The sequence below is a fragment of the Pipistrellus kuhlii genome, unplaced genomic scaffold, assembly GCF_014108245.1.
Source record: "Pipistrellus kuhlii isolate mPipKuh1 unplaced genomic scaffold, mPipKuh1.p scaffold_m20_p_52, whole genome shotgun sequence".
Lineage (NCBI taxonomy): Eukaryota > Metazoa > Chordata > Mammalia > Chiroptera > Vespertilionidae > Pipistrellus > Pipistrellus kuhlii.
In genome coordinates this window covers 1,583,391-1,607,115 of record NW_023425554.1, presented here as the reverse complement: position 1 = coordinate 1,607,115, position 23,725 = coordinate 1,583,391, and the positions used below count along the sequence as shown (strand labels likewise).

General features: G+C 44.4%; 1 protein-coding gene across 1 annotated transcript; it reads left to right on the top strand.

Annotated features, from left to right (window-relative positions):
• The first annotated feature begins 134 nt into the window (after positions 1 to 134).
• Positions 135 to 18,657, top strand: CALR3 (calreticulin 3). Its single transcript, XM_036415880.2, has 9 exons — positions 135 to 298; positions 444 to 545; positions 5,062 to 5,265; positions 7,318 to 7,412; positions 11,711 to 11,899; positions 15,708 to 15,815; positions 15,909 to 16,040; positions 16,949 to 17,041; positions 18,434 to 18,657. The coding sequence occupies exons 1-9, from the start codon at positions 205 to 207 to the stop codon at positions 18,575 to 18,577; spliced, it is 1,161 nt and encodes a 386-aa protein (XP_036271773.1). The 5' UTR covers positions 135 to 204; the 3' UTR covers positions 18,578 to 18,657.
• Positions 18,658 to 23,725: the final 5,068 nt, after the last annotated feature.

Sequence of the window (23,725 nt, the reverse complement as noted above, 5' to 3'; positions counted from 1 at the left end):
CCTGCGCGCAGCCCGAGGACCAATAGCGTCCCAGGTCACAATAGCGGGCCCTCCTGGGAGTGGCACAGAAGCGCGCTGGGACCAGGGATGCCTCACATCACAATCGCGAGGTGTGGCGGGAGTTGTAGTTCCTAGAGGGGCCCGGCTCGCCGCGGAGACTGCTGGGAGCAAAGGGGGCGTTACAAGAAGCTCCGCGCACCCTCGATGGCCGCGCCTTGGGGGGTCCTGTTCTGGGCCATCTGTGTGTTGCGGGTGGTGCTGGCCACCGTCCACTTCCAGGAGGAGTTTCTAGACGGAGGTGAAAAAGCCCCCCCTTTCCTTGCCGCCCATTGGATGGCCGGAGTCACATTTGGCTCCGGGGTGGGCTCAGCCTCGAGTGCCCCTCAGCTCCCCTGGACCCAGATGAAGTCCGCGGCCCTAACCCATGTTGTTTCCCCCCACAGAGCGCTGGAGGAACCGATGGGTGCAATCCACTAATGACTCCCAATTCGGGCATTTTAGACTCTCGTCAGGGAAATTTTACGGCCATAAAGAAAAAGACAAAGGTTAGTTGAGGGTTCCAGAGAAAATCGAGCTAAATGTTAAATCCCCCAAAGCAACCTTTCAAGGTAGGTTCACCCCAACATGTCCCACTACCGCTCCCAGGTGAGGAAACCAAGGCTTGGATAGGGTCTGGTGTTACTTTTTTATTTTTATTCATTTTAGAGAGGAAAGGAGAGGAAGGGAGAGAGAAACATCAATGATGAGAGAGGATCACTGATCGGCTGCCTTCTGCGCGCCCCTACTGGGGATTGAGCCCGCAACCCAGGCACGTGCCCTTGGCCAGAATGGAACCTGGGACCCTTCAGTCCACAGGCCGAGGCTGTATCCACGGAGCCAAACCGGCTAGGGCTCTGGTGTTACTTTTTGTCCTCTTGTTTTCACTTGCCCAGCAAAACCTGCTTTGTATGCGAGGGTCCCAGGGCCTTGCCCTGAGAGGGAAAAAAAAAGGGGGGGCATACTTCTTTTTTTCTCTCTTTAAGAAGGAAAGAAAACGAGGTAAATGTTAAATGCTGTCAGGTGTACAGCTCTTAAGGGGTGCAACAAGATGAATGTTTATACCCGTACTCACAGGTAAAGCGAGGGATTCCCAGCCCTCTCCCTCCCAGAGGCCGGCCTGTTACCCCCACCCTGCAAGTTGATAGTCTCCTGTTTCTAGAATAACCTGTGTTCTGGTTTCTTCTCATTCCTGATGACCAAAGTGGACAAAATACAGCTCATCTACCACCTGTTTGTTTTTCCTAGGCCAGCAAACTGAGAATGGTTTTAACACTTTTTAATAGCGGGGAAATTGAAAGGGGCATCGTGTTTTATGACAAGTAAAAATTATAGAAAATTCGATGAAATTTCAGTATCTATCAATAGCGTTTTAATAGGACACAGCCATGCTCATTTGTTTGCATATGGTCTCTATAACTGCTTTCATACTGCAAAGGCAGAATTGAGTAGTTGGGACAAAGAGCAAATGGCAGATGAAGCCTAAAATATTTATTCTCTGGCCTTTCAAAAAAAGGTTTCCCAGCCCCTGATTTAGAGGAAAAACTTACTTCTTCACCATCTTCCATTCAACCTTTATTTGGTTCTGTTATTCCCATGTTTCTCTCTGGTTTTCAATTGTATATGCATAGTTTCATAAGTTACCCTAGTAGCCCTGAACACAAATATGTGTGCTAGTAACTCTCTGTGGGGCCTGGCTGCTCCATGCCCACTGCCCAGAGGCCATCCATGGCTAGGCCCAGAATGCTCATGTGATTGCCCCCGCGGGACTGGGGGACTCAGGCCGCGCTGAGAGGTGTGGGTGCCGCCACCTTGTGGCTGTGGGTGTGGCCATATTTGTGACAGAGTGACAGTTAGTTTGCATATTATCCTTTTATTGGATAGGATGTTGACCCAAATAGTTGGTCAAAATTCAGGCTATTGCCCTGACCGGTTTGGCTCAGTGGATAGAGCATTGGCCTGTGGACTCAAGGGTCCCAGGTTGGATTCCGGTTGAGGGCGTGAGCCTTGGTTGTGGGCACATCCCCAGTGGGGAGAGTGCAGGAGGCAGCTGATTGGTTTCTCTCTCATCAATGTTTCTAACTTTCTATCCCTTTTCCTTCCTCTCTGTTAAAAAAGTAATAAAATATATTTTTTAAAAATTCAGGCTATATGACAAAAATGAAGTGAAAACAAGCAGGTGATTCTATGAAGGTCAGGGTTTCCCACTTAGATTTGGTTTGTTTTTTTCCAGTATTTTTTCTCCCTTCAACCTGGAATCCTGAGATCGTCTGCATTTCATTCACTGCATGTGTCTACGGAGTGCAGACAGGGGCAAGGCACCGAGCATACCCGTTAATTTGGCCCCTTCTGTTGTGGTCCCCTGGGACCAGGACATAGAAGCTATTGTTGGAAAAAGAAATAGAATTTAGTCAGAAAGGCCATGGATGTAGCTGAGGAGGCGGGTAGGACATAGAGGGAGGTGGTGAGTCATATGGCCTTAGGAATTGCCTCAATGGAAGAGGCCACATGAGGAGGAGGGTCTGCACATCTGAGGAAGGGGAGGGTGAGGAAGGAATGAAGGACACAGAGACGTGTGGTGGCAGGGAGTTCAGCCATGAATTCAGGATGTAGTAATACAAATACCAACTCCATGTATGATGACTCAGAGCAGCTGTGGAGGCCAGAGTACAGAGCAAAGTAAGGGTAGGTTGTAATAGACTGGCTCTGTTTTCAGGTTTGATGAATTTCAGTATATGATAAGGATTTGGTTCAGAGCCTAGTGGCTACAAAAAAGGGTTTTGGTCCCAAAGTGAACATTTAAATGCATAATGCAAATATGAGATGATTCACATGATAACGGATGGTGTCTTCATAAAAAGCCATCACACGTGACAACCACGAGCCAGCTCATCCCGCACTATTTTACAGAGCTGCACTCTGTCCTCCATCTGCTATTGTGACTCCTTTTTTATTAATCCTCACCTGAGGGTATTTTTTCCATTGATTTTTAGAGATAGTGGAAGAGAGAGGGAAAGACAGAGAGAAATAACAATGTGAGAGAGAAACATTGATTGACTGCCTTCTTCAGGAGCCCTGCCCCGGGCCCTGGCTGGGGAGGAGCCTGCAACGAGGTATGTGCTCTTGTCAGGAATCGAATCCAGGACCCTTTGGTCCCTAGGCCAATACTCTAGCCACTGAGCCAAACCAGCTAGAGCTGCTGTTGTGACTCTTTTTTTAATTTTTAATATTTTTTAATTGATTTCAAAGAGGAAGTGAGAGAGAGATTTAGAAACATCAATGTTGAGAATCATTGGCTTCCTCCTACACCCCACACTGGGGATGGAGCCCACAGACCTGGCATGTGCCCTGATGGGAATCAAACCATGGCCTCCTGGTCCATAGGTCAACACTCAACCAGTGAGTCACATCAGCCGGTCTATTGTGACTCTTAAGTCACTATTTCAAGATGAGAATTAACAAAAAGAAGCAGAGCCCTAACCCCGTGGTTGGCAAACTGTGGCTCACAAGCCGCCTGTGGCTCTTCCACAAAATACCACGGCCTGGGCGAGTCTGTTTTAAAGAAGTGGTGTTAGAAGAAGTTTAAGTTTAAAAATTTTGGCTCTCAAAAGAAATTACAAAATGTTGATATTTGGCTCTGTTGACTAATGAATTTGCCAACCACTGCCCTAACCAGTTTGGCTCAGTGGATATGTTGTGGGGTCGAACCCTGGGTTCAGAATAAGACCACCGGAGGCTGATGATTAATTAAAAAAAAGCAGGCAAGAATTTATTGAAATATCTGGCCAGGACAGACACGAGAGCACCACACGCAGGTGGTCTCCACACGACTGCACCGTTTCAGGGGTAGGAAGTTCCTTTTAAAGGTTCAAACCACAGGAATTTTCCTTTGTTCTAAATTCTAAATCCTAAAGACTACATTCTAAAGATTGGGGTCAGCCAGCAGGGTCGTCGCTAGTCACATCCTGCTGGACATTGGAATGTGGCCCTATCTTGCGATAGCCGATAACACAGAAGCAGAGCTCAGAGGTTATCTACAGTTTCTATCTCTGAAGTTACTGAGTTAGTGGGAATTAATCTCCTGTGGTCCTGGTCCCAGGCAAGGGAAAATTGCCTTAGCCTCTAAGTCTCCACCTGAAAGCTAAGGTAAATAGTTTTGTCCCACCTCCATCCCCCTCCCCCGTGTTTAATCAGGTGCAAGAGCCAAACTAGAAGGGTTAAAATTCAAACAGCAGTTTTTACCAAAGTATGGTTGCCACTATATTTCAGATAGAGCATCGGCCTGCGGACTCAAAGGTCCCAATTTCGATTCCATTCAAGGCAATGTATCTTGGTTGCAGGCACATCCCCAGTGGGGTTGTGCAGGAGGCGACTGATTGATGTTTCTTCCTTATCGATGTTTCTAACTCTCTCTCCCTCTCCCTTCCTCTCTGTAAAAAAGAAATAAAATACATCTTTTTTTAAAAAGAAGTAGAGCCAAAACCGGTTTGGCTCAGTGGATAGAGCATTGACCTGCAGACCGAAAGGTCCCAGGTTCAATTCTGGTCAAGGGCATGTACCTTGGTTGTGGGCATATCCCCAGTAGAGAGTGTGCAAGAAGCAGCTGATTGATGTTTCTAACTCTTCCTCTCTGTAAAAAATCAATAAAATATATATATATATATTTTTTAAAAAAAGTAGAATGCTTTGTATTTTAATTCAGTTGCTCCACAAGCTTCCTTGTATAGCCCCACCTCTTGGAAGATGAGTGGAAGCAAAATGAATCTTTTATTTATCACTAGAATGCATATTTGTCACTTAGAGCTAAAGTGCCTTTATAACGTAACAGTGGTATATTAAGTACAAAAACATCCCAGTGTGACAAAAGTTCTGTGGCATGTTCATTGTCTTTTGTACAAATGGACTATAGGTGCTGGATGAATGTAAATGGCTTATTAATGGGAGTAAGAGAAAGACAATAATTTAATTATCTGCCTCACTGAGCCCTGTCTCTCCTAATCCCTCATGAGTGTTTTTTGTTTGAAGGTCTGCAAACCACTCAAAATGGCCGATTCTATGCCATCTCTGCGCGGTTTAAACCATTCAGCAACAAAGGGAAGACGCTGGTCGTTCAGTACACCGTGAAGCACGAGCAGAAGATGGACTGTGGCGGCGGCTACATTAAGATCTTCCCCGCGGATGTGGACCAGAAGAACCTGAGCGGGAAGTCCCCGTACTACGTTATGTTTGGTGAGTTCAGGCAGCACAAAGCAGCCGTTCCTGGTGACTGATAACCCTTCCGCCCATGGCATCCCTAGACCAAGACCGCTAAGATGGTAGTATTGTGTGTGCCTGGCTAAAGGTTTTTATTTTTTTTAATATATTTTATTGATTTTTACAGAGAGGAAGGAAGAGGGATAGAAAGCTAGAAACGTCGATGAGAGAGAAACATCAACCAGCCGCCTCTTGCACACCCCCTGCCGGGGATGTGCCCGCAGCCAAGGTACATGCCCTTGACCGGAATCAAGCCCGGGATCCTTCAGTCCGCAGGCCGATGCTCTATCCACTGAGCCAAACCAGTTTTGGCAGGCCAAAAGTTTTTAGTCCTGTTAAGTCTATTTATTAATAACATGATAAAAAGGCAACTGTACCATTCTGTTATACTTTAGAGAAAGTTGTGTGTTTAACATGAATGTAGACCTAAGTATTCTGAATATATCAGGAGTCAGAAAACCTTGTCCATGGGCCAGATCAGGCCACCCACAGCCTGTGTCTGTTATGGTGCGGGAACTGAGAATGGGTTTTAACATTTCTGATGACTGGGGAAAAAAAATCTTAAGAGGGATAATATTTTTGACACATGGAAATGATATGAACTCAAATGTCAACGTCCACAAATGAAGTCTCACTGGCTACAGCTTCACTCACTTCATTTGCATTTTGTCTAGAGCTGCTTTCAAACAGTAGTGGCAGAGTGGAGTCATTGTAACAGAGACCATATGGCCCCAAAGCCAAAAATATTAACTGTCTTGCCCCTTACAGAAAAAAACTGGATGACCCTGGAATACAGTAAATGTCTCTTGATACCAGGGAAACTTAATTAAAATTTGTGCTGGAATGGGAAGAGACCACATTGAGCCACAGACATAACCAAAGTGTGAGATCCAAAAGCTTTATGAATGAAGAGGATTCTGGGAAGATGGCAGAGTAGAAAGCATTAGGCATCTGTCTCCCTACCTAGACAACAATTCTACTGGCAGAAGCTGCCAGATTTAAATACTTGGGGACTCTGGAGTCTGTGGAAGGATTGCAATTTCCAGGGGAAACCGGGAAGGTTAAATTCAGTCCATTTAGCCCTCAGCACAGTAGCATATACCACCTCCCGCCCCTAATGCAGCGGAGCTGGTGTTCCTGGAGCAGCTTTCACACAGCTTGCAGGAGTCATGGTTAGATTCCCAGTCAGGACACATACCCAGGTAGTGGGCTCCATCCCCAGTAGGGGATGTGCGGGAGGCAGCCAATTAATTGATGTTTCTCACCAATGTTTCTATCCCTCTCCCTTCCTTTCTCTCTCTCAAATCAATAAATGTACTAAAAAAAATGAGCCCATTTAATTGTCACAATAGCTTTATGAAGTCAAGATTAACTCAAGGCATAGAGAGGCTGCATAGTTGCAACTGTGTCTCAAAACTGAATGAGAGTTGAAGCTAGAGCCTGTCAGTCCAACTCCAAAGCCCTCACCTGGGTACAGGGCTATTGGTCAGAGCTTCTGAGCAAGGACCCCAGACTCAGGCAGCATGTCAGGAATGCTTTTTAGATTGTTAAACCTTTTCTTACTCATGCTGATTTACACTTGAGTCCAAAGTGGCTGCAGGGAACAGAGAAATTACCTGAACTGAGAATGGTAGATATCCATTTAAATATATCCATGTAGCCTTAACTGGTTTGGCTCAATGGATAGAGCGTCGGCCTGCAGACTGAAAGGTCCCAGGTTTGATTCCGGTCAAGGGCATGTACCTTGGTTGCAGGCACATCCCCAGTAGGGGGTGTGGAGGAGGCAGCTGATCGATGTTTCTCTCTTATCGATGTTTCTAGCTCTCTATCCCTCTCCCTTCCTCTCGTAAAAAATCAATAAAATATAGTTTTAAAAAGTAAATAAATATATCCATGTAGGTAATTGATCATTTCTGGGCATGTAAGCTTCCTATGCCTTGGATATTGTTTCAGAAGAATGGTTGTGGGTATGTTGTGGTAATGCATTATGCAGGGAAATTGAGAGCAGCTAATTTTTTTTTTTTGTAGGACCTGATATTTGTGGATTTGATATCAAGAAAGTTCATGTTATTTTATATTTCAAGAATCAGTATCATTCAAACAAGAAACCTATCAGGTGTAAGGTAAATTATTTTGTATTTATTTATTTATTAAATATGTTTTTAATTATAAATATATTTTTTTATTTCAGAGAGGAAGGAAGAGAGAGAAAGAGAGAGATAGATAGAAACATCAATGATGAGAGAGAATCATTGATCATCTGCTTCCCACGCCCCCCACTGTGGACGGAGCCCACAACTCAGGCACGTGCCCTTGGCTGGAATAGAATCCTGACTTCCTGGTTCATAGGTTGATGCTCAACCACTGAGCCATGGTGGTCAGGCTGATTTTATATTTAAATCGGTGGTTGTGCTAACTCTTGTCAGATAGTAACATAAGTTTAGAGAGTAGTTTTGATCTTAAAATACTTAAGTGAGCCAGGGACGGGTCATAGCAAACATAACCCGTCCCTGCTCTCTAGGTTAGCAGGCGCATCAGAGACACTTGTCCATTACTCTGGCTTGGTTTCTCGAGTTCTTTTTCCCATCAGGAGGGCACATTCACTTTTTACTGTGAGCTGTGGCATCGATTTATAATTTGCCCCATCAAGGTTACAACAGAGTGGTCCCATTTTAGCTATAGCCATCATTATTAAGGAATGAAATAGTCCTGATTTCATTCCTTTATTCCTGAAAATTAATTGGAGAAATGAATCTTCAAAATGCCAAAATATTTAAGATAGAAAATGTTCTAAAATGAAAGCATACATTTACTTTTTTTACCCAGGGAATCTGTGAAAATGACTCTAGGTCTAAGGGCCTGCTTTAGAACCCAATGGCGCCACCTAGGGCTTCTCCAAAGAGGTGGCCTGTTAAGTCCCTGGCATGTGGGCCTGTGGAAGGGAAGTATGTTCTGCAATGCCCCTCATTTGCATATAAGCACCAGGAAACAGGAACCTGTCCCCTGAGACACCCCCAGGGCCCAGGGCTCCAACATCAGAGGCCTGCGTGAGTCTGCGTGAATTTGGACAGGGGGGCCTAGTGTATTTCACGATCAATGACAGCATGGAGTGGATGCATCTATAACTCTCCCTTAGTCCTAACCCAAGCAGGGAGCAGTAGATCTCTTCACAAAACCCCAGTGAGTCTCCATTGGTAGCACCATCCCTCTTGGGCTCCCACCTACTGATGTTGCGGTTCATTTGGATTGTGAGCTCTCCCCTCATCACATGTACCCCTCCCATGGGGCGTTGGGAAGCTTACAATCTTTTTTTTATTTTATTTTATATATTTTATTGATTTTTTTACAGAGAGTAAGGGAGAGGGGCAGAGTTAGAAACATCGATGAGAGAGAAACATCTATCAGCTCCTCTTGCACACCCCCTACTGGGAACATGCCCGCAACCAAGGTACATGCTCTTGACCAGAATCCAACCTGGGACCTTTCAGTCCGCAGGCCGACGCTCTATCCAGTGAACCAAACCGGTTTCAGTGGAAGCTTATAATCTTAAGCTTTCTCCCTCCACTTAGTGTTTGGACCAAAGGGCAGGTCTTTATGATTGAGTCCCAAGAAATTGTTCGGTTGCACATCAGGTGTGTGGGAGAGACACTGTGGAGGCTGTGAGGTTCGGTCCAGATCACGCCTGGGAGGCCAAAGCATGACCACCTGAGGTCAACAAGCCTACAGGGCCCTGACAGGCACCCAAGGCTGATGACTTTCTCGGACATGTGCTGCTGTTTCTGCAATCTGTTGGAAAAATAACACCCATCTGCTGAAGGAGCACTGATTCACAGCAGCTAGTCAGCATTCCGGTCTTCCCAGGGAGGAGTACCATTGTCTTCATAGGGTCTGATTCATTCTGTGATGTGGAAAGGAAAGGGCAAGAACCTTTCCTGCAGGGGTGGTCAGACCTCAGGGGTCTGAAGTGCACGTTAGGAAAATAGGTCAGATGTTCTGGAGAGGGTGGGTGGGGGACAGGGTGATCAACAGGCAGGAAAACAGGTGAGATTGTGGGCCCAGGCTCCGGGGGAATGCAGACGGTAGGAGCGTTTGGACATTATTCAGGAGTGGGGTCCAGAGGACTTTATTGTAGGGAGCGGCTCTAGGGTCAAGCCTTGGGCTGGCCTCTGGCAGGGCCGCAAACAAGTCCAAGCCTGGAGGGCAGAGCTCTCGCAGCATAATTGAGCCTGACCTGGTAGCCCTCCCTAATTCCTTCCTAAGTAGCTAATGGCTGTGGGAGGTGCAGCAAGTGTTGCCAAAACAAGAACATTTGTATACATGTTAATCTACCCTTTTTAAAAATATATATATATTTTATTGATTTTTTACAGAGAGGAAGGGAGAGGGATAGAGAGTTAGAAACATTGATGAGAGAGAAACATCCATCAGCTGCCTCCTGCACACCCCCTACTGGGGATGTGTCCACAACCAATGTACATGCCCTTGACCAGAATCGAACCTGGGACCTTTCAGTCTGCAGGCCGATGCTCTATCCACTGAGCCAAACCGGTTTTGGCAGGGCTACCCTTGTTTTAATCAGACAATAAAACAAAGCATCAGCTTGCAGGCTGGGTCTTTTGTGTCCTCATCCAGGATGGGAGATCCACTGAGCCCCAGCTGTATTCTCTTGTCTGTCTTTTCTTCCATCTTCACCGCCCCTCCTCAGGTTCACCCTTGGACATGCTTGGCGCAGCACACTTTACGATGTTTGGAATGTGGGTACTGAGGATGTGGACGATGACTCTCAGTAGCATTACAGTTAATTAGGAAGGGAAGCAAAGGTCAAGGAGGGACTAGGGCAGACTGGGGGGTCATGTTGAATGGTTAGGGGTGAAATCCTGGCAGACATCCAGATAGAGGTGTCAGTAAATTGTTGGAAGCAGGTCTGAAGCTCAGGCAGATGGTTGAGATTAAAGATGCCTTTTGGAGCTGTTTGCATATGTATGGGAGTAAATATAATCCCCATACAGCTGCTCTTGTAGCCAAATCCTGGAGAGCCCCAGCCATTGGGGCCAGGGAGCCCAAAGTGAAAGTAGGAAAGGGAGTTGAGAAGGAGGCCAGTAGAGGTGCAGGGGGAGAGCATTGGTATTCAGCTGTCACACCAAGCAGACTGCAGTGTTGATCTTGGACAAGCCATTTGCCACTGTATGGACAGCAGTGGCCTATCCAGCAGGGCACAGCAGGCTCTTGTTCAGAGAGAATCCTCCTGACACAGACCCTTTAAAACGCTGGGGCAGTGGCTCCTGAACTGGAACAGTGTCAGTGTCCCTGGAGGGCCTGTGAACATTACTGAGGGTCCACCAGGTTCCAGCGCAGCATATTGGGACCCACGTGGGGACCTACATTTCCCAGTGATGTTGATGCTGTGGGTTGTGCTTTGAGAAGCCCAGTAGGATTCCCCTCAGCTACTGACAGGCAGGCATATCCTGGGCACCCTCAGTCTCCCCAGGCACCTGTCACCGAACCCCCACCCATCCTTAATTGTGTATTTGTGGAATACTTTCCTGTGTCCGGCCCAGGGCAGACACTGGGCCTACCCTCACCGAGCTTCCATTGTCGGATAGCTCAGAGCATCAAAAAGTTCTCCCTTGTGTTAGAAATAGAGCAGAGCCCTGGTTGGGGTGTTGTCCCATATTCCAAGGGGTTGTGGTTTGGGCACACACCTAGGTTGCAGTTCAATCCCCAGTCAGGGCATGTATGAGAGGTAGCTGATCAATGCTCCCCCCCCCCTCCCTTTCTCTAAAGTCAGTCAACACATCCTTGGGTGAGGATTCAAAACAAAACAAAACAAAATTATAGCCGAAACCGGTTTGGCTCAGTGGATAGAGCGTTGGCCTGCAGACTGAAAGGTCCTGGGTTTGATTCCGGTCAAGGGCATGTGCCTTGGTTGCGGGCACATCCCTAGTAGGGGGTGTGCAGGAGGCAGCTGATCGATGATTCTCTCTCATCCATGTTTCTAACTCTCTATCCCTCTCTCTTCCTCTCTCTAAAAAAATCAATAAAATATATTAAAAAAAATTATATACAAAAAGAAATGGAGCAGACTACATTAGGAATCTTTCAGGATATGGAACAGGAAGTAGTTTTCAACATGACTTTTCATAAACAATGTCATCGTCCCATGGTTTATACCAACTGCCCCATCGTAACTGCCTGTAGGATTATAGTGGGGGCCGGTATCTTTGCCCAAAAGGGAATCGGCCACTCAAGAGAAGGCTGCCAGCAGCAGGGTTCTACAAAGAGGCAATGCTTCTGTTACACCGTTACAGTCCCCTCTTCTTTCTGTTTATGGCAAGTCTTTGACTGATGATAACTTAAACTGCTTATTTAGATCTGCCTTGAAACATATCCCTGTCATCCTGTCCTCCCCTAAAATGTGCAGGTTGATGGTTTCACACACCTCTACACTCTGATCTTAAGACCAGATCTCACTTATGAAGTAAAAATTGATGGCCAAGTGATTGAATCCGGCAGCATTGAGTATGACTGGAACTTAACATCACTGAAGAAGACGGAGAAGTCTTCAGCAGAGTCCATGGACTGGGAGCAGGAGAAAGAAGACAAACTCCAGGTGTGGATTTTCCCCAAACAATTTTGTATAATGTGTGCAAGCACAATTTGTACGTACTAGGTCCTGTGTGATTGCTGCATGGCAGGTAACCATGATGGCAACAACAGAATGATCAAAATGCTCTCTCTGGTGCATGAGTGCTGAAACCAGCCACAGATTTGCATGCCTAAAGGTATTATGAAAAAGTTTTATAATATTTGAGATCAAAACAAGTATGGTTTGATCTTCTTAACCAAAATTAAATGCATCCGCAACCTTAAAAATTTTTTTGTGTTACTCTGCATTTGAACATGAAATATTTTTGTGGCCTCATACTTGTGATTGACAACCAAGATCCGTAAACATATAAAAATGTGTTTCCTGGGGCTGCTGTATATTGAATATATTTAAGCACCACAAAGAGCAAATCCCTAACATAAAGGTTTTTCTATTTTCTGGTTAGGGTTCCTGTGGGAGGCAAGCAATCAATGTCACTTTTTCACATCGGTGTTTCTCTCTCTCTGCTTCTCCCTCTCTCTTCCACTCTCTAAAAATCAATGGGGAAATATCCGCTGGTGAGGATTAACAAAAATCGAACCCGGGACCTTTGCCATCATTTCTCAAAGGACAGAAATGTATTCTCTTGTAGTTCTTCTTGAAGGCAGAGTTAGAAATCAGTGTGTTGGCAGGCAGGACCACACTCCCTCTCAGGGCTCTCGGGAGGACCCTTCCTTCCTTCTTACAGTGTCACTGCCTTTAGGCATTCCTTGGGTCGTACACACATCACTCCAGTCTCTCTGGCTGGCTTCTCCACATGGCCTTTTCCTCCTCTCGAGTCTCTTCTGTCTCCTATAAAGACATTTATCATTGGATTCAAGTCCACCTGAATAATCCAATTGCCTCGAGATCCTTATAATTACATCTGCAAAGACCCTCCCCACACCCTTTAAGCTCACATTCCCAGATTTAGGATGTAGATAAATATTTTTCAGAATTACCCACTACAGCCACTTTTTAAAAATATATACGTATATTTTATTGATTTTTTTTACAGAGAGGAAGGGAGAGAGAAAGAGAGAGCCAGAAACATCGATGAGAGAGAAACATCAACCAGCTGCCTCTTGCACATCCCCTACCAGGGATGTGCCCGCAACCAATGTACATGCCCTTGACTGGAATCGAACCTGCGACCTTTCAGTCCACAGACTAGGACCAGTCTATGTTTCTTTATTGTTTTTTTGTAATATATTTTATTGATTTTTTTACAGAGAGGAAGGGAGAGAGATAGAGAGCTAGAAACATCGATGAGAGAGAAACATCGACCAGCTGCCTCTTGCACACCCCCTACTGGGGATGTGCCCGCAACCAAGTACGTGCCCCTGACCGGAATCGAACTGGGACCTTTCAGTCTGCAGACGGACGCTCTACCACTGAGCCAAACCGGTTTCGGCTGTTTCTTTATTGTTGTAACATTTTGTTTTGAGCATCGAACACTATACCAGAACCTGAGCCTTTTATCTGAAGACAGTCATCTTTGCCATAACTACGAGTACTGGGCTGATATCTATTATTCATTTCTGACAACATACAACTTATTGGTGGCATTGCTATGTAATAACCAAATACTTCAGAATAGCCTGCATACAATTATTAAATCTTATTTAGACTATTAAGTTATTTGGCAATTCTTTTTCCCCATAGATAATTGAAAGTTAAGTTTCTTGAATTTGGAATCAATTATGTCCAATCAGTGAGAATGCCTTTAGATTAGAGCAACTTTCCCACATAAAAATTTTCCATCATATCTCATGGGAGGAAAAAAAGGCAGAGTTTCCCCCTCCTGTTCTTCCCTTAAAAACAAACCAAAAAATGGAGTGTTCACCCAGAAAAAGCACTTACTTTAAACAAGGCCTAGAATGGCAAAACAACAACCACAACAATAACAGCACCCCTGCAGTACGCCCTGTCCCAGCAGTTGGGGTGAGACAGGTCCCCACAGGGGCTAATCAGTCTTTCAGAAGCTCCTTTCTGGATTGGCTGCTTTGTCCCTATGCTCAGACCCCTATGAGCTCCTGAACAAATCAGTTCTTTATGGTATTAGAATCTGAAAACCTGCAATTCTACTAGGAAGCCTGCTACTCAGATTGAATTGTAATTATTTTCTGGATCCCAACACAACAGTGGTTCATGGTTGTCATTTGTGGTCTGGGTCAAAAAGCAGCAGGAGAGCGCGGCTGGCATGGCTCAGTGGTTGAGCCTCAACCTGTGGACTGGTAGGTCCCCTTCAATCCCTGTCGTGGCACAGGCCTGGGTTGCAGGTCAATCCCCAGTGTGGGATATGCAGAAGGCAGTTGATCAATGATTCTCTCTCATCATTGATGATTCTGTCTCCTTCTCCCTATATATATATATATATATATATATAACAGTAGAAGAGACCTAGTTAGTTTGGCTCAGTAGATAGAACCAAGGTTCAATTCTAGTCAAAGGTATGTACCTTGGTTGCAGGTTTGATCCCCAACCCTAGTTGGGCCTCATGTGGGAGGTAACCAATTGATGTGTCTCTCTAACATCGATGTTTCTCTCTCTGTTTCCCTCCCTCCCTCCCTCCCTCCTTCCTTCCCTCCCTCCCTCCCTCCCTCTCTTAAAATCAATGGAAAAATATCCTCGGTGATAATTAACAACAAAAAGCAGTAGGAGAGGTGACTAACTCCCATGTTTCAGTTATTGAGAAGAATATCATGAAAAAGCTGCTAAGTTAAAAATGTTGCCCTAGACGGTTTAGCTCCGTGGATAGAGTGTTGGCCTGTGGACTGAAGGGTTCTGGGTTTGATTCTGGTCAAGGGCACATGCCCAGGTTTCTGGCTCCATCCCCAGTAGGGGGCGTGTGGGAGGCAGCCAATCAATGATTCTCTATCATCATTATTTCTATCTCCCTCTCCCTTCCTCTGAAATCAATAAAAAATATATTTTAAAAAATGTTTACAATGTCTCAGTTCTAAAAGAGAAAACAACATTGTATATAACTTTTATATATGTTGATCTGAATATTAACCTAAGCAATTTTTTCTTATCCATTTATTTATTCAACAACTATTTATTCAGTACCTACTAAGCCATATACATATGTATATAGATGTGTATAATATGTATATATGTGAGTTTGTATACTTAAATATATATACTTATATATATTATGCATTATATGTTTAACTATATGTATATATATACATATGCATGTATATGTATTATTTGTGTGTGTATATAGGTGAGTGTTTCTATGTCTATAAAATGACTCAATAGTAATTGCTTTTCTCCTGCTATCCAGGTTAATATTGGGACATTTCTTAGTTATCCTGCTCTTCTCTGGAATAGTCCATGTGTGACTGTGATGTAGGGCAGATTTCAGCTAACCATCAGGGAAAGTGTGGTCCCCTCTCCCATCCTTACTTTTGCCCATTATTTTACCTTTAGACACTATTTCAAGTTTTCCACATTGCTATTCCTGTCAATAGCATGGGGAAAGTGGTACCATCACACGGGCTGAGGGTGGGGGTGGGGTTAGAGAGAAGATTCCAGCAATGCGTGATCCCAAGGCCCCCTGTGGGATCTGGACCCTGATCGCAACCAATTATTAAACCCATTGGTTCTGCTCTCCTTTCCACCTCTCCCCCAACCCCCACCATCACTGCACTCGGCCCTTCAACCACCAAACTGAGAAGGAGATGAGGAAATAGCGACCTGGGTCACAGGCCTGGCCATTTCCTGGTAGCTACGAATTTCCTTTCTCAAATCAGAGAATCTTTTTTTCTCTTACACATATTTTAAGGACTGGGAGAAGCATTTTCTGGATGCCAGTGCCAGCAAGCCAAGCGACTGGAACAGAGAACTGGACGGCGACTGGCAGGCGCCAATGCTTCAGAAACCCCCATACCAGGTACGTGGGGGCATTCTCTTCCTGTGACACCCTCAGGCTGCCCCCGCCCCTGCTGCGTCACTGGGGACCACCACATGCGGTTTGCTGTTGCAGGATGGCCTGAAAGCAGAAGGAATAGACAAAGACGTGTGGCTCCATCAGAAGATGAAAAACACCCGCTATTTGACGGAGTATGACCTTTCGGAATTTGAGAACATTGGTGCCATCGGGCTGGAGCTTTGGCAGGTCACTGGGTTTTAAACTTGCTTTAGTTTAATAACTGAATTTCAGCTTACCAGTAAATCCCTTAATTTACATAGCTTGTGTTTCTTGAACTCCTGCTGTGCGCCTGGCACCTGTAACTGGACCCAAGGCTGTGGCCAAATAGATGACCTCCTCCCCCTCCGGGCACATCCTGTCTGCCTCTGCCCACGGGAATTGGTCTTCCTCAGCTCTTAGCTGATCGGTGGGGCCATCAGCGTTAGGACAAGGTGGTAGATTCTGAGCAGAGTGCCTGGTGTGGAGCTTGAGATTCTGCATTCCCACCAACTTCCAGTGCTGTTGCTGCCAGTCCACAGAAAGGTTCTTGAACTGCATTTCTTTTCTTTCTTTCTTTTAAAAAGAATATATATTTTATTGATTTTTTTATAGAGAGGAAGAGAGAGGGATAAAGTTAGAAACATGGATGAGAGAGAATCATCGATCAGCTGCCTCTTGCACACCCCCTACTGGGGATGTGCCCGCAACCAAGGTACATGCCCTTGACTGGAATCGAACCTGGGACCTTTCAGTCCGCAAGCCAACGCGCCAAACCGGTTTCGGCTGAACTGCATTTCTTAAATATTGCTGAGCGCTCCAGGCATTGGGGGACTCTTCAAAGTCTCAATGCCCAGGCAGCTCCCAGACCAGTGAAAGCAGCATCCTGAAGGTTGAGACCAGGCATCAGGAGTTTCAGAAATGTTCTTGGTGATCCCAATAGGCAGTCAGGTTGACAACCCGTGCCCTGGAGGGAAGGGCATTCTAGAAATGGGTTTAAGCATGTGTTGCTTTTGAGAACTAATGACTGCCACAGTTCTGAGAAGAATACAATTGTCGCTTGGTGGAAGTGGTTCCATTTCTCACATCGATAAGTAAGGCCCTATTTTCATCTGCAGGTGAGATCTGGAACCATTTTCGATAACTTCCTGATCACAGACGATGAAGAGTATGCTGAGAATTTTGGCAAGGCCACCTGGGGTGAAACGAAGGTACGATGAGTGCAATGAACTTTTCTTTCATTTTTATTTACTTCTGTACTTGGGTCTAACATGTAGGAAAGGGCTTGATGAGTTTTCGTTAATGAACACTCCACCTAGATCAATTCACAGAATGCTTTCAGGAGCCTCCTTATATCCCCCTCCACCCCCCCAGCCGGCACCCACCCCCAAAGGAGCCACTATTCTGTCACTATTCTATCTAGATCAATTTGGCCTCCTTTTGAAATTCATATAAATGGAGTCCTGTTCACTCATTTAGGCAGTGTTGTCAGATGCACTCATATTATCACACGCAGCAGTAGCTCGATCTTCCTGTGAGACTATCCCAGAGGGTATGTATCCATTCTCTGTCAAGGCAACTTTGGATGGCTTCCAGCTTGTGGCCTTCTGCAGAAAGCTGTCACAAACATTCCTGTATGTGTCTTTCAGTGAACAGCCCAGGAGCGAACAGGCTGGGTTTACAGTGTCCCTCACAGCCAAGCAGTTATCGATGTGTTGCCTTATTTTACATCCCCTGGATTTTCTCATTTAGGCTCTACCTTCTCCTCTTATCACCCATTCAGCTGGTCAGCTGGTTGAAGGACAGGGACCCACTGCTCTGGGGACAGAAAGAAGGGATGAATTCATTGCTGGGGCTGTCATAACAAATCACCACGAACTGGCCAGCTTAAAACAACACACATTTTTTCTCGTACAGTTCTGGAGGCCAGACTCCATTAGCAGGACCACTCTCCCTCTTGCTTTTTCCAGCTTCTGGTGGCTTCTGGTGTTCCTTGGTTTGTGGCCACAACACACTAACTTCTGCCTCTATCTATTTTTTAAATGTTTTTATTGATTTTTTTTTTTTAGAGAGAGAGAGGAAGAGAGAGAGAGAAAGAAACATCAATGAGAGAGAAACATCATCGACCAACTGCCTCCTGCAAGCTCCCTACAGGGGATTGGGACTGCAATCTGAGCATGTGCCCTGACCAGGAATCCAATTGGTGACCTCTTGGTTCCTGGATGGACATTCAGCTGCTGATCTACACCAGCCGGGCTCTGCCTCTGTCTTGATGTGGCATTCTCCTCTTCTGTGTGTGTGTGTGTTTCGAATTTCTCTGTCTCTCTTATGAGGACACTGAATGATGGAATTTAGGGTCTACCTGATACATCAGAATAATCTCAACACAATTTAATCCTGTTTGCAAAGACCTTTTCCCCATATCAGGTCATATTGACAGGTTCCAGGGATTAGGACCTGATAGCTTTGGGGGCTCATTTTTATCTGCCCTGAGCTGGAGTGGAAGCTTCCAGAAGGCAGGGGCAGGTTGCATATTAACATCTGGTCAGCTTCCAGGAAGCATAATCCCTCGCTCTCTCTCGGGTCTCTGTTTTTGTCTGCAGGGCCCGGAAAGGGAGATGGATGCCATCCAGGCCAAGGAGGAAGTGAAGAAGGCTCGTGAGGAAGATGAGGAGGACCTGCTGATGGGCAGGTTTGATGGCAGAGAAAATAATTTCAGGAGATTTCACAAGAGGGATGAACTTTAGTCACCCCACCCCAGATAAAGATGACTGGTAAACCTTGTTACTTTAATCTACATTGAAAAGCTCAAATGTCTGCACACATGGGAATTTGTCTGATTTTCTTTGAGAAATGTTCCTATGCTTCATGGTGGCTTCCTCAAGCCCCGCCCCTATGAATAAGATGTTTCCTCTGGACAAACCTGAGTGCTGGGGACCAGAGGCTGGTGAGAGTTTGGTAAAAAAAAACAAAAACACCTGATGCTATTTTTTTTTTTAATCCTTACCTGAGGACATGTTTGTGTGTTTGTTTTCAGAGAGAGAGAGAGGAAGGGAGAGAGAGAAAAACATCAATCTATTGCCTCATATGTGCCCCGCCTGGGGATCGAACCTGCAACCTTTTGGTGTATGGGGAGATGCTCCAACCAACTGAGCCACCTGTTCAGGGCCTGATGCTTTTTTTAATCCCCAAAATGTTTTATAAATAAAAGGTAGTAAGACCTATTTTGAAAAAAGAGGAAATGATGCCTTATTTCTTTGGTTTTTAAATTATTAATAACACGAGAAAATTTTCTATATGAAATCTACCCAACATCCTCAGCGTGGTAAGGTTTTGGGTGCTCTACCGGTATCTTGGTTATTTTGAAGAACCAGGCTTCCCTCCCACACAGACATTTAAAATGCCATAAAGAAGCTGATGCTTCCCCTCCCTACTCTGTGGCCCACTTCTGTGGCCGTGAGCTTCTCTGTAAGACAGAGGAATGAAATACATTTTCTCAAGTGAAAATAGTGATAACTTCTCAGTTTAATGTTTTCCTTTCAAATCAAATAATTTGCTTTTTAAAAATATGTTTTTATTGATTTTAGAGAAAGAGGAAGGGAGAGGGAGGAGAGATAGAAACATCTACGAGAGAGAAACATCAATTGGCTGCCTCCTGCACACCCCCAACTGGAGATCAAGCCCACAACCAGGGTATGTGCCCTGACCTAGAATAGAACTGGTGACCTCTTGGTGCATTGAACGATGCTCAAACAATTGAGCCACACCAGCTGGGCATTTTTTTTTTTTTAAAGTCACACATAGCAATCCTCTGTTTTGAAGAAACCTGCTTTCTCATGCAGAAACTTGTGTTAGAAATTACAGTAAAACCTTGATATAATGTACTAATTTGGGCGAGGTGGTGTCTGCTAAAACTGAAAGTCCTATTGATATATATAAAAGCCTAATATGCAAAGTGTCCCCTTTGGGAGTTTGACCAACCAGGAGTTGCATCGCTCACTATGACACATGCTGACCACCAGGAGGCAGCATGGAAGGAAGGCCCCAGCTGGCAGCCTCTAGGGACCCTACCTGTGCATGAAATTCTTGCAACGAGCCTGTAGTATATAATAAAGTAGGTTTTCAGAATGCATATGTTAAAAAATTAACAAATTAGTTTACTTTTTACTTATGTAGACATGTTTGTGTTATTAAGTATGTAATAGAAGTTCAATTTTACTGAAAAGTTTTCTATATGTATTACCGTTATTTTAAATTTATGTTGAATAGATGTGGTAAATGCATACATTCACCAGTCCCCAAGAGTAAACAGATGCACACGGTTGGGGTGTGGCTTAGCACATGTCTGAAAACTGGTGCATGAGTTAAAACTGCTGTAGAAAGTTGCACCACTGCACAACAGAACCAGTTACGGGGCACAATGCAGTGTGATCAGGTGCTAATCATTCCCTGAACATTGTTTATGAGTAGTGACTCTTGGTTATGAGTAGTGACTCTAAATATGTAGACTATAATTGTAGATATGCAATATTTATTCATGTTGGCAAAATTACTACAGTATTTTTTTCCGACATATTGTTAAAAACAACAATAAATTGTCCTGGCCAGTATCTCTCAAGGGTTAGAGCATCTTCCCAAGCACCAAAGAATTGCAGATTTGATTCCTGATCAAGGACATGTAGCTGGATTGCAGGTTGAATTCTGATCCTGGCCCCAATTGGGGTGGATGCAGGAAGCAACGGGTCCATGTGTTTCTCTCATCTCTCTCCGTCTCTCTCCCTCCCTCTCTCTCTCTCTCTCTCTCTCTCTCTCTCTCTCTCTCTCTCTCTCTCTCCCTTCCTCTTTTCCTCCCTCCCTCCCTCCGTTCACTCTCTGTAAAAATCAATGGAAAAAATGTCCTTAGGTGAGGATTAACAAACACAAAATGACAGTGCGTTGCCCTGGACGGCATGGCTCAGCAGGTTGGCATCATCCTGTGCACCAGGAGGTTGCTTTTCATTTCCTGGTCAGGGGCATATTCCCAGGTAGGGGGCAGCAGCAGGCAGCAGATGAATGGATGTTTCTCTCTCTTCCTCCCTTCCTTTCTCTCTGAAAATCAATAAACTATAATTTTTAACAATTTTTTTTATTGATTTCAGAGAGAGGAAGGGTGGAGAGAGGGCTAGAAACATCAATGAGAGAGAATAATTGATTGTCTGCCTCCTGCATGCCCCCTGTTGGGGATCTAGTCTGCAACCCACAAATGTGCCATGACAGGGAATTGATCTAGTGACCTCTTGGTGCCTGGATTGATGTTCAATCACTGAGCCACACCAGCCGGGCTAAACTATTCTTAAAAAACAGTGAATTAATAAAATAAAATAACTTGTTAATTTAATTATAAGAACATTTTGGTTAAAAGCATATTATTATTATTATTATTATTATTATTATTATTTTGTTAATCTTTGCCTGAGGATATTTTTCCATTGATTTTTAGAGAGAGAGGGAGAGATGGAGGGAGAGAGAGAAACAGTGATGTGAGAGACACCAATTGGTTGTCTCCTATACATGCCCTGAGCAGGGCCAGGGATTGAGCCTAATATGCCCTTGAGCAGAGTTGAACCCAGGACCTTTCAGTCCAAAGGCCAATGCTCTATCCACTGAGAAAAACTGGCTAGGGCTAAAAGTATTATAGAATGAACCGGGTATTAATTTTCACATGTGACATACGGACCGGACATTTTGTCCATTAAATCCAAAGTCTGGTAAATCAAGGTGTGCAAAATCGAGAGTTTACTGTATCAAATTTAGGACACCAGAAATTTGGAATCTAGAGATATTACAAATAAGCTGAATAGATTGGAAATTATAAATGGCATATTCACAGATGATCAGTATGAAAAGTCCACTCAGAAAGTGAAATTCTGGCAAGTTTTGTTCTTGCTTTGGCCAAAGTTGGCAGACCTTCGAACTTGGACTTCATTGGTCTTCAGAGTTCATCAGGGGTTTTCAGTCTTAGAAACTAAATACTCCTTTGCTGTGCAGGGGTGGGATTCAAACATTATCTACCTCTCTCAACCCTGAGAAGTTAGTAAGGGAAGGAGGAGAGCCAGGCCTATGGAGAAAATGCTGGAAGCAATCCCTCAGAGATGATCTTGAAGCAGCACTCTCCTGGAGACATTTCTGTGAAGATGGAGATTATCTAAGGTGACCAGATTTTAACATTGGTAAAGCAGAACACCATTGATGGGGGGTGGGGAGGTTCTTGATTAAAAATTTGGTCTAGCCAAAGCCGGTTTGGCTCAGTGGTAGAGGGTCGGTCTGCGGACTAAAAGGTCCCGGGTTCGATTCCAGTTGGGGGCATGTACATTGGTTGCAGGCACATCCCCGGTGGGGGGGTGTGCAGGAGGCAGCTGGTCGATGTTTCTCTCTCATCGACGTTTCTAGCTCTCTAGCTCTCTCCCTTCCTCTCTGTAAAAAAAAAAAAAAATCAATAAAATATATTTTAAAAAAAATTTGGTCTATATGGAGCAACAAAAATTTTCATAGAATGCAAAATAGTATTGTAATATATTTTTAAAAATTTCAACATAAGTACAATTTGCAAATATAATAAATAAAAAATTATGTATAGTATTATTTTATTCTTTGGCATATTTCTCATTTGAGTGATTTTTTTTTAGTAGATTGCTGTCGTTATTTAAAAGATCATGAAAATTTTCACAAGAATTTGTTAAATTATATTTCACACATAAAATGGCTTTCAAAGTCTCAACACTTAATTGTGATTTTTCTGATGTCCACACTTTACTTACCATAGAAAAAATGCATTTAGTCGCAGCATTAGTTCCTGGTAAGGACAGCGCATATTCCACAATTCTAACAACTGATCAACAATGTGAACTTTGATAAGCAGTTCTCGATAATCAGTTCTAAACAATTATTTGTTATTATTAAAGTTTAACATTATAAAATTAACAAAAATAATATAAAACTCATATCCTGGCTAAATAGCCACATGGCCGCTGAAAACCATATATTCCCTTCCCGTTCTCCCGCGGTTCCCTAGCTTGTCATGCATGCTTTCCAAAATTTTTTAAAACGGCGCGGGATGTGGGACAAATTGTTAAAAATCGGGACTGTCCCGCCAAAAGCGGGACATCTGGTCACCTGTGTTGGCCATACAATAGCCACTGGCTGCATGTGAACCCTTGGGATATGGCTGGTGGGACTGAGGAATGACTTTTTACAAAAATTAATGTTCTTAGTTCTCAGTTTTAGGTTCATAGCAAAATTGAGTGAAAAGTAGAGAGTTCCCATATACCCCTCATCCCCACATCCATACAACCTCCCCTACCAACAACATCCCCCACCAAAATAGTACACTTGTCACAATTGATGAACTGACACGTCATTATCACCCAGGGTTGATAGTTTGCATTGGGGTTAACTCCTATTGTTGTTGTACATTTTATGGAGAAATGAATTTTAATCATAATAAATTGTAATTAATTAAAACTTACATAGCTCCTGGCCTGCGTGGCTCAGTGGTTGAGCATCAGCCTATGAACCAGGAGGTTACAATTCGATTCCTGATTAGGTTGCATGCCCAGCTTGCGGGATCCATCCCCAGTGTGGGATGTGCAGGAGGCAGCCAATCAATGGTTCTCATCATTTATGTTTCTGTTTCTCTCTTCCTCTCTGAAGTCAATGAAAATGTATTTAAAAAAAAATAAAACTTACATAGCCACACATGGTGAATGGCTGCTGTGTTGGGAAGCGTACCCTGGACTTCAGTGAGAGAGTCCCCAGGACAGTTGAGAACTGCCAAGCATGGTGGCCACAGCAGTAGGGGGAGTCCCAGGCCACTCGGGCCAGGCATGTGGGACCAAACCTCTATTTTCAGCTGAGTC

Bases quoted from the DNA above. Each gene is read 5' to 3' on its own strand.
- CALR3 (XM_036415880.2), top strand. From the start codon at position 205: ATGGCCGCGCCTTGGGGGGTCCTGTTCTGGGCCATCTGTGTGTTGCGG. The intron at 7,413-11,710 runs GTAAATTATTTT...TAAAATGTGCAG, and splicing joins AGAAACCTATCAGGTGTAAG to GTTGATGGTTTCACACACCT. The intron at 15,816-15,908 runs GTACGTGGGGGC...TTGCTGTTGCAG, and splicing joins TTCAGAAACCCCCATACCAG to GATGGCCTGAAAGCAGAAGG.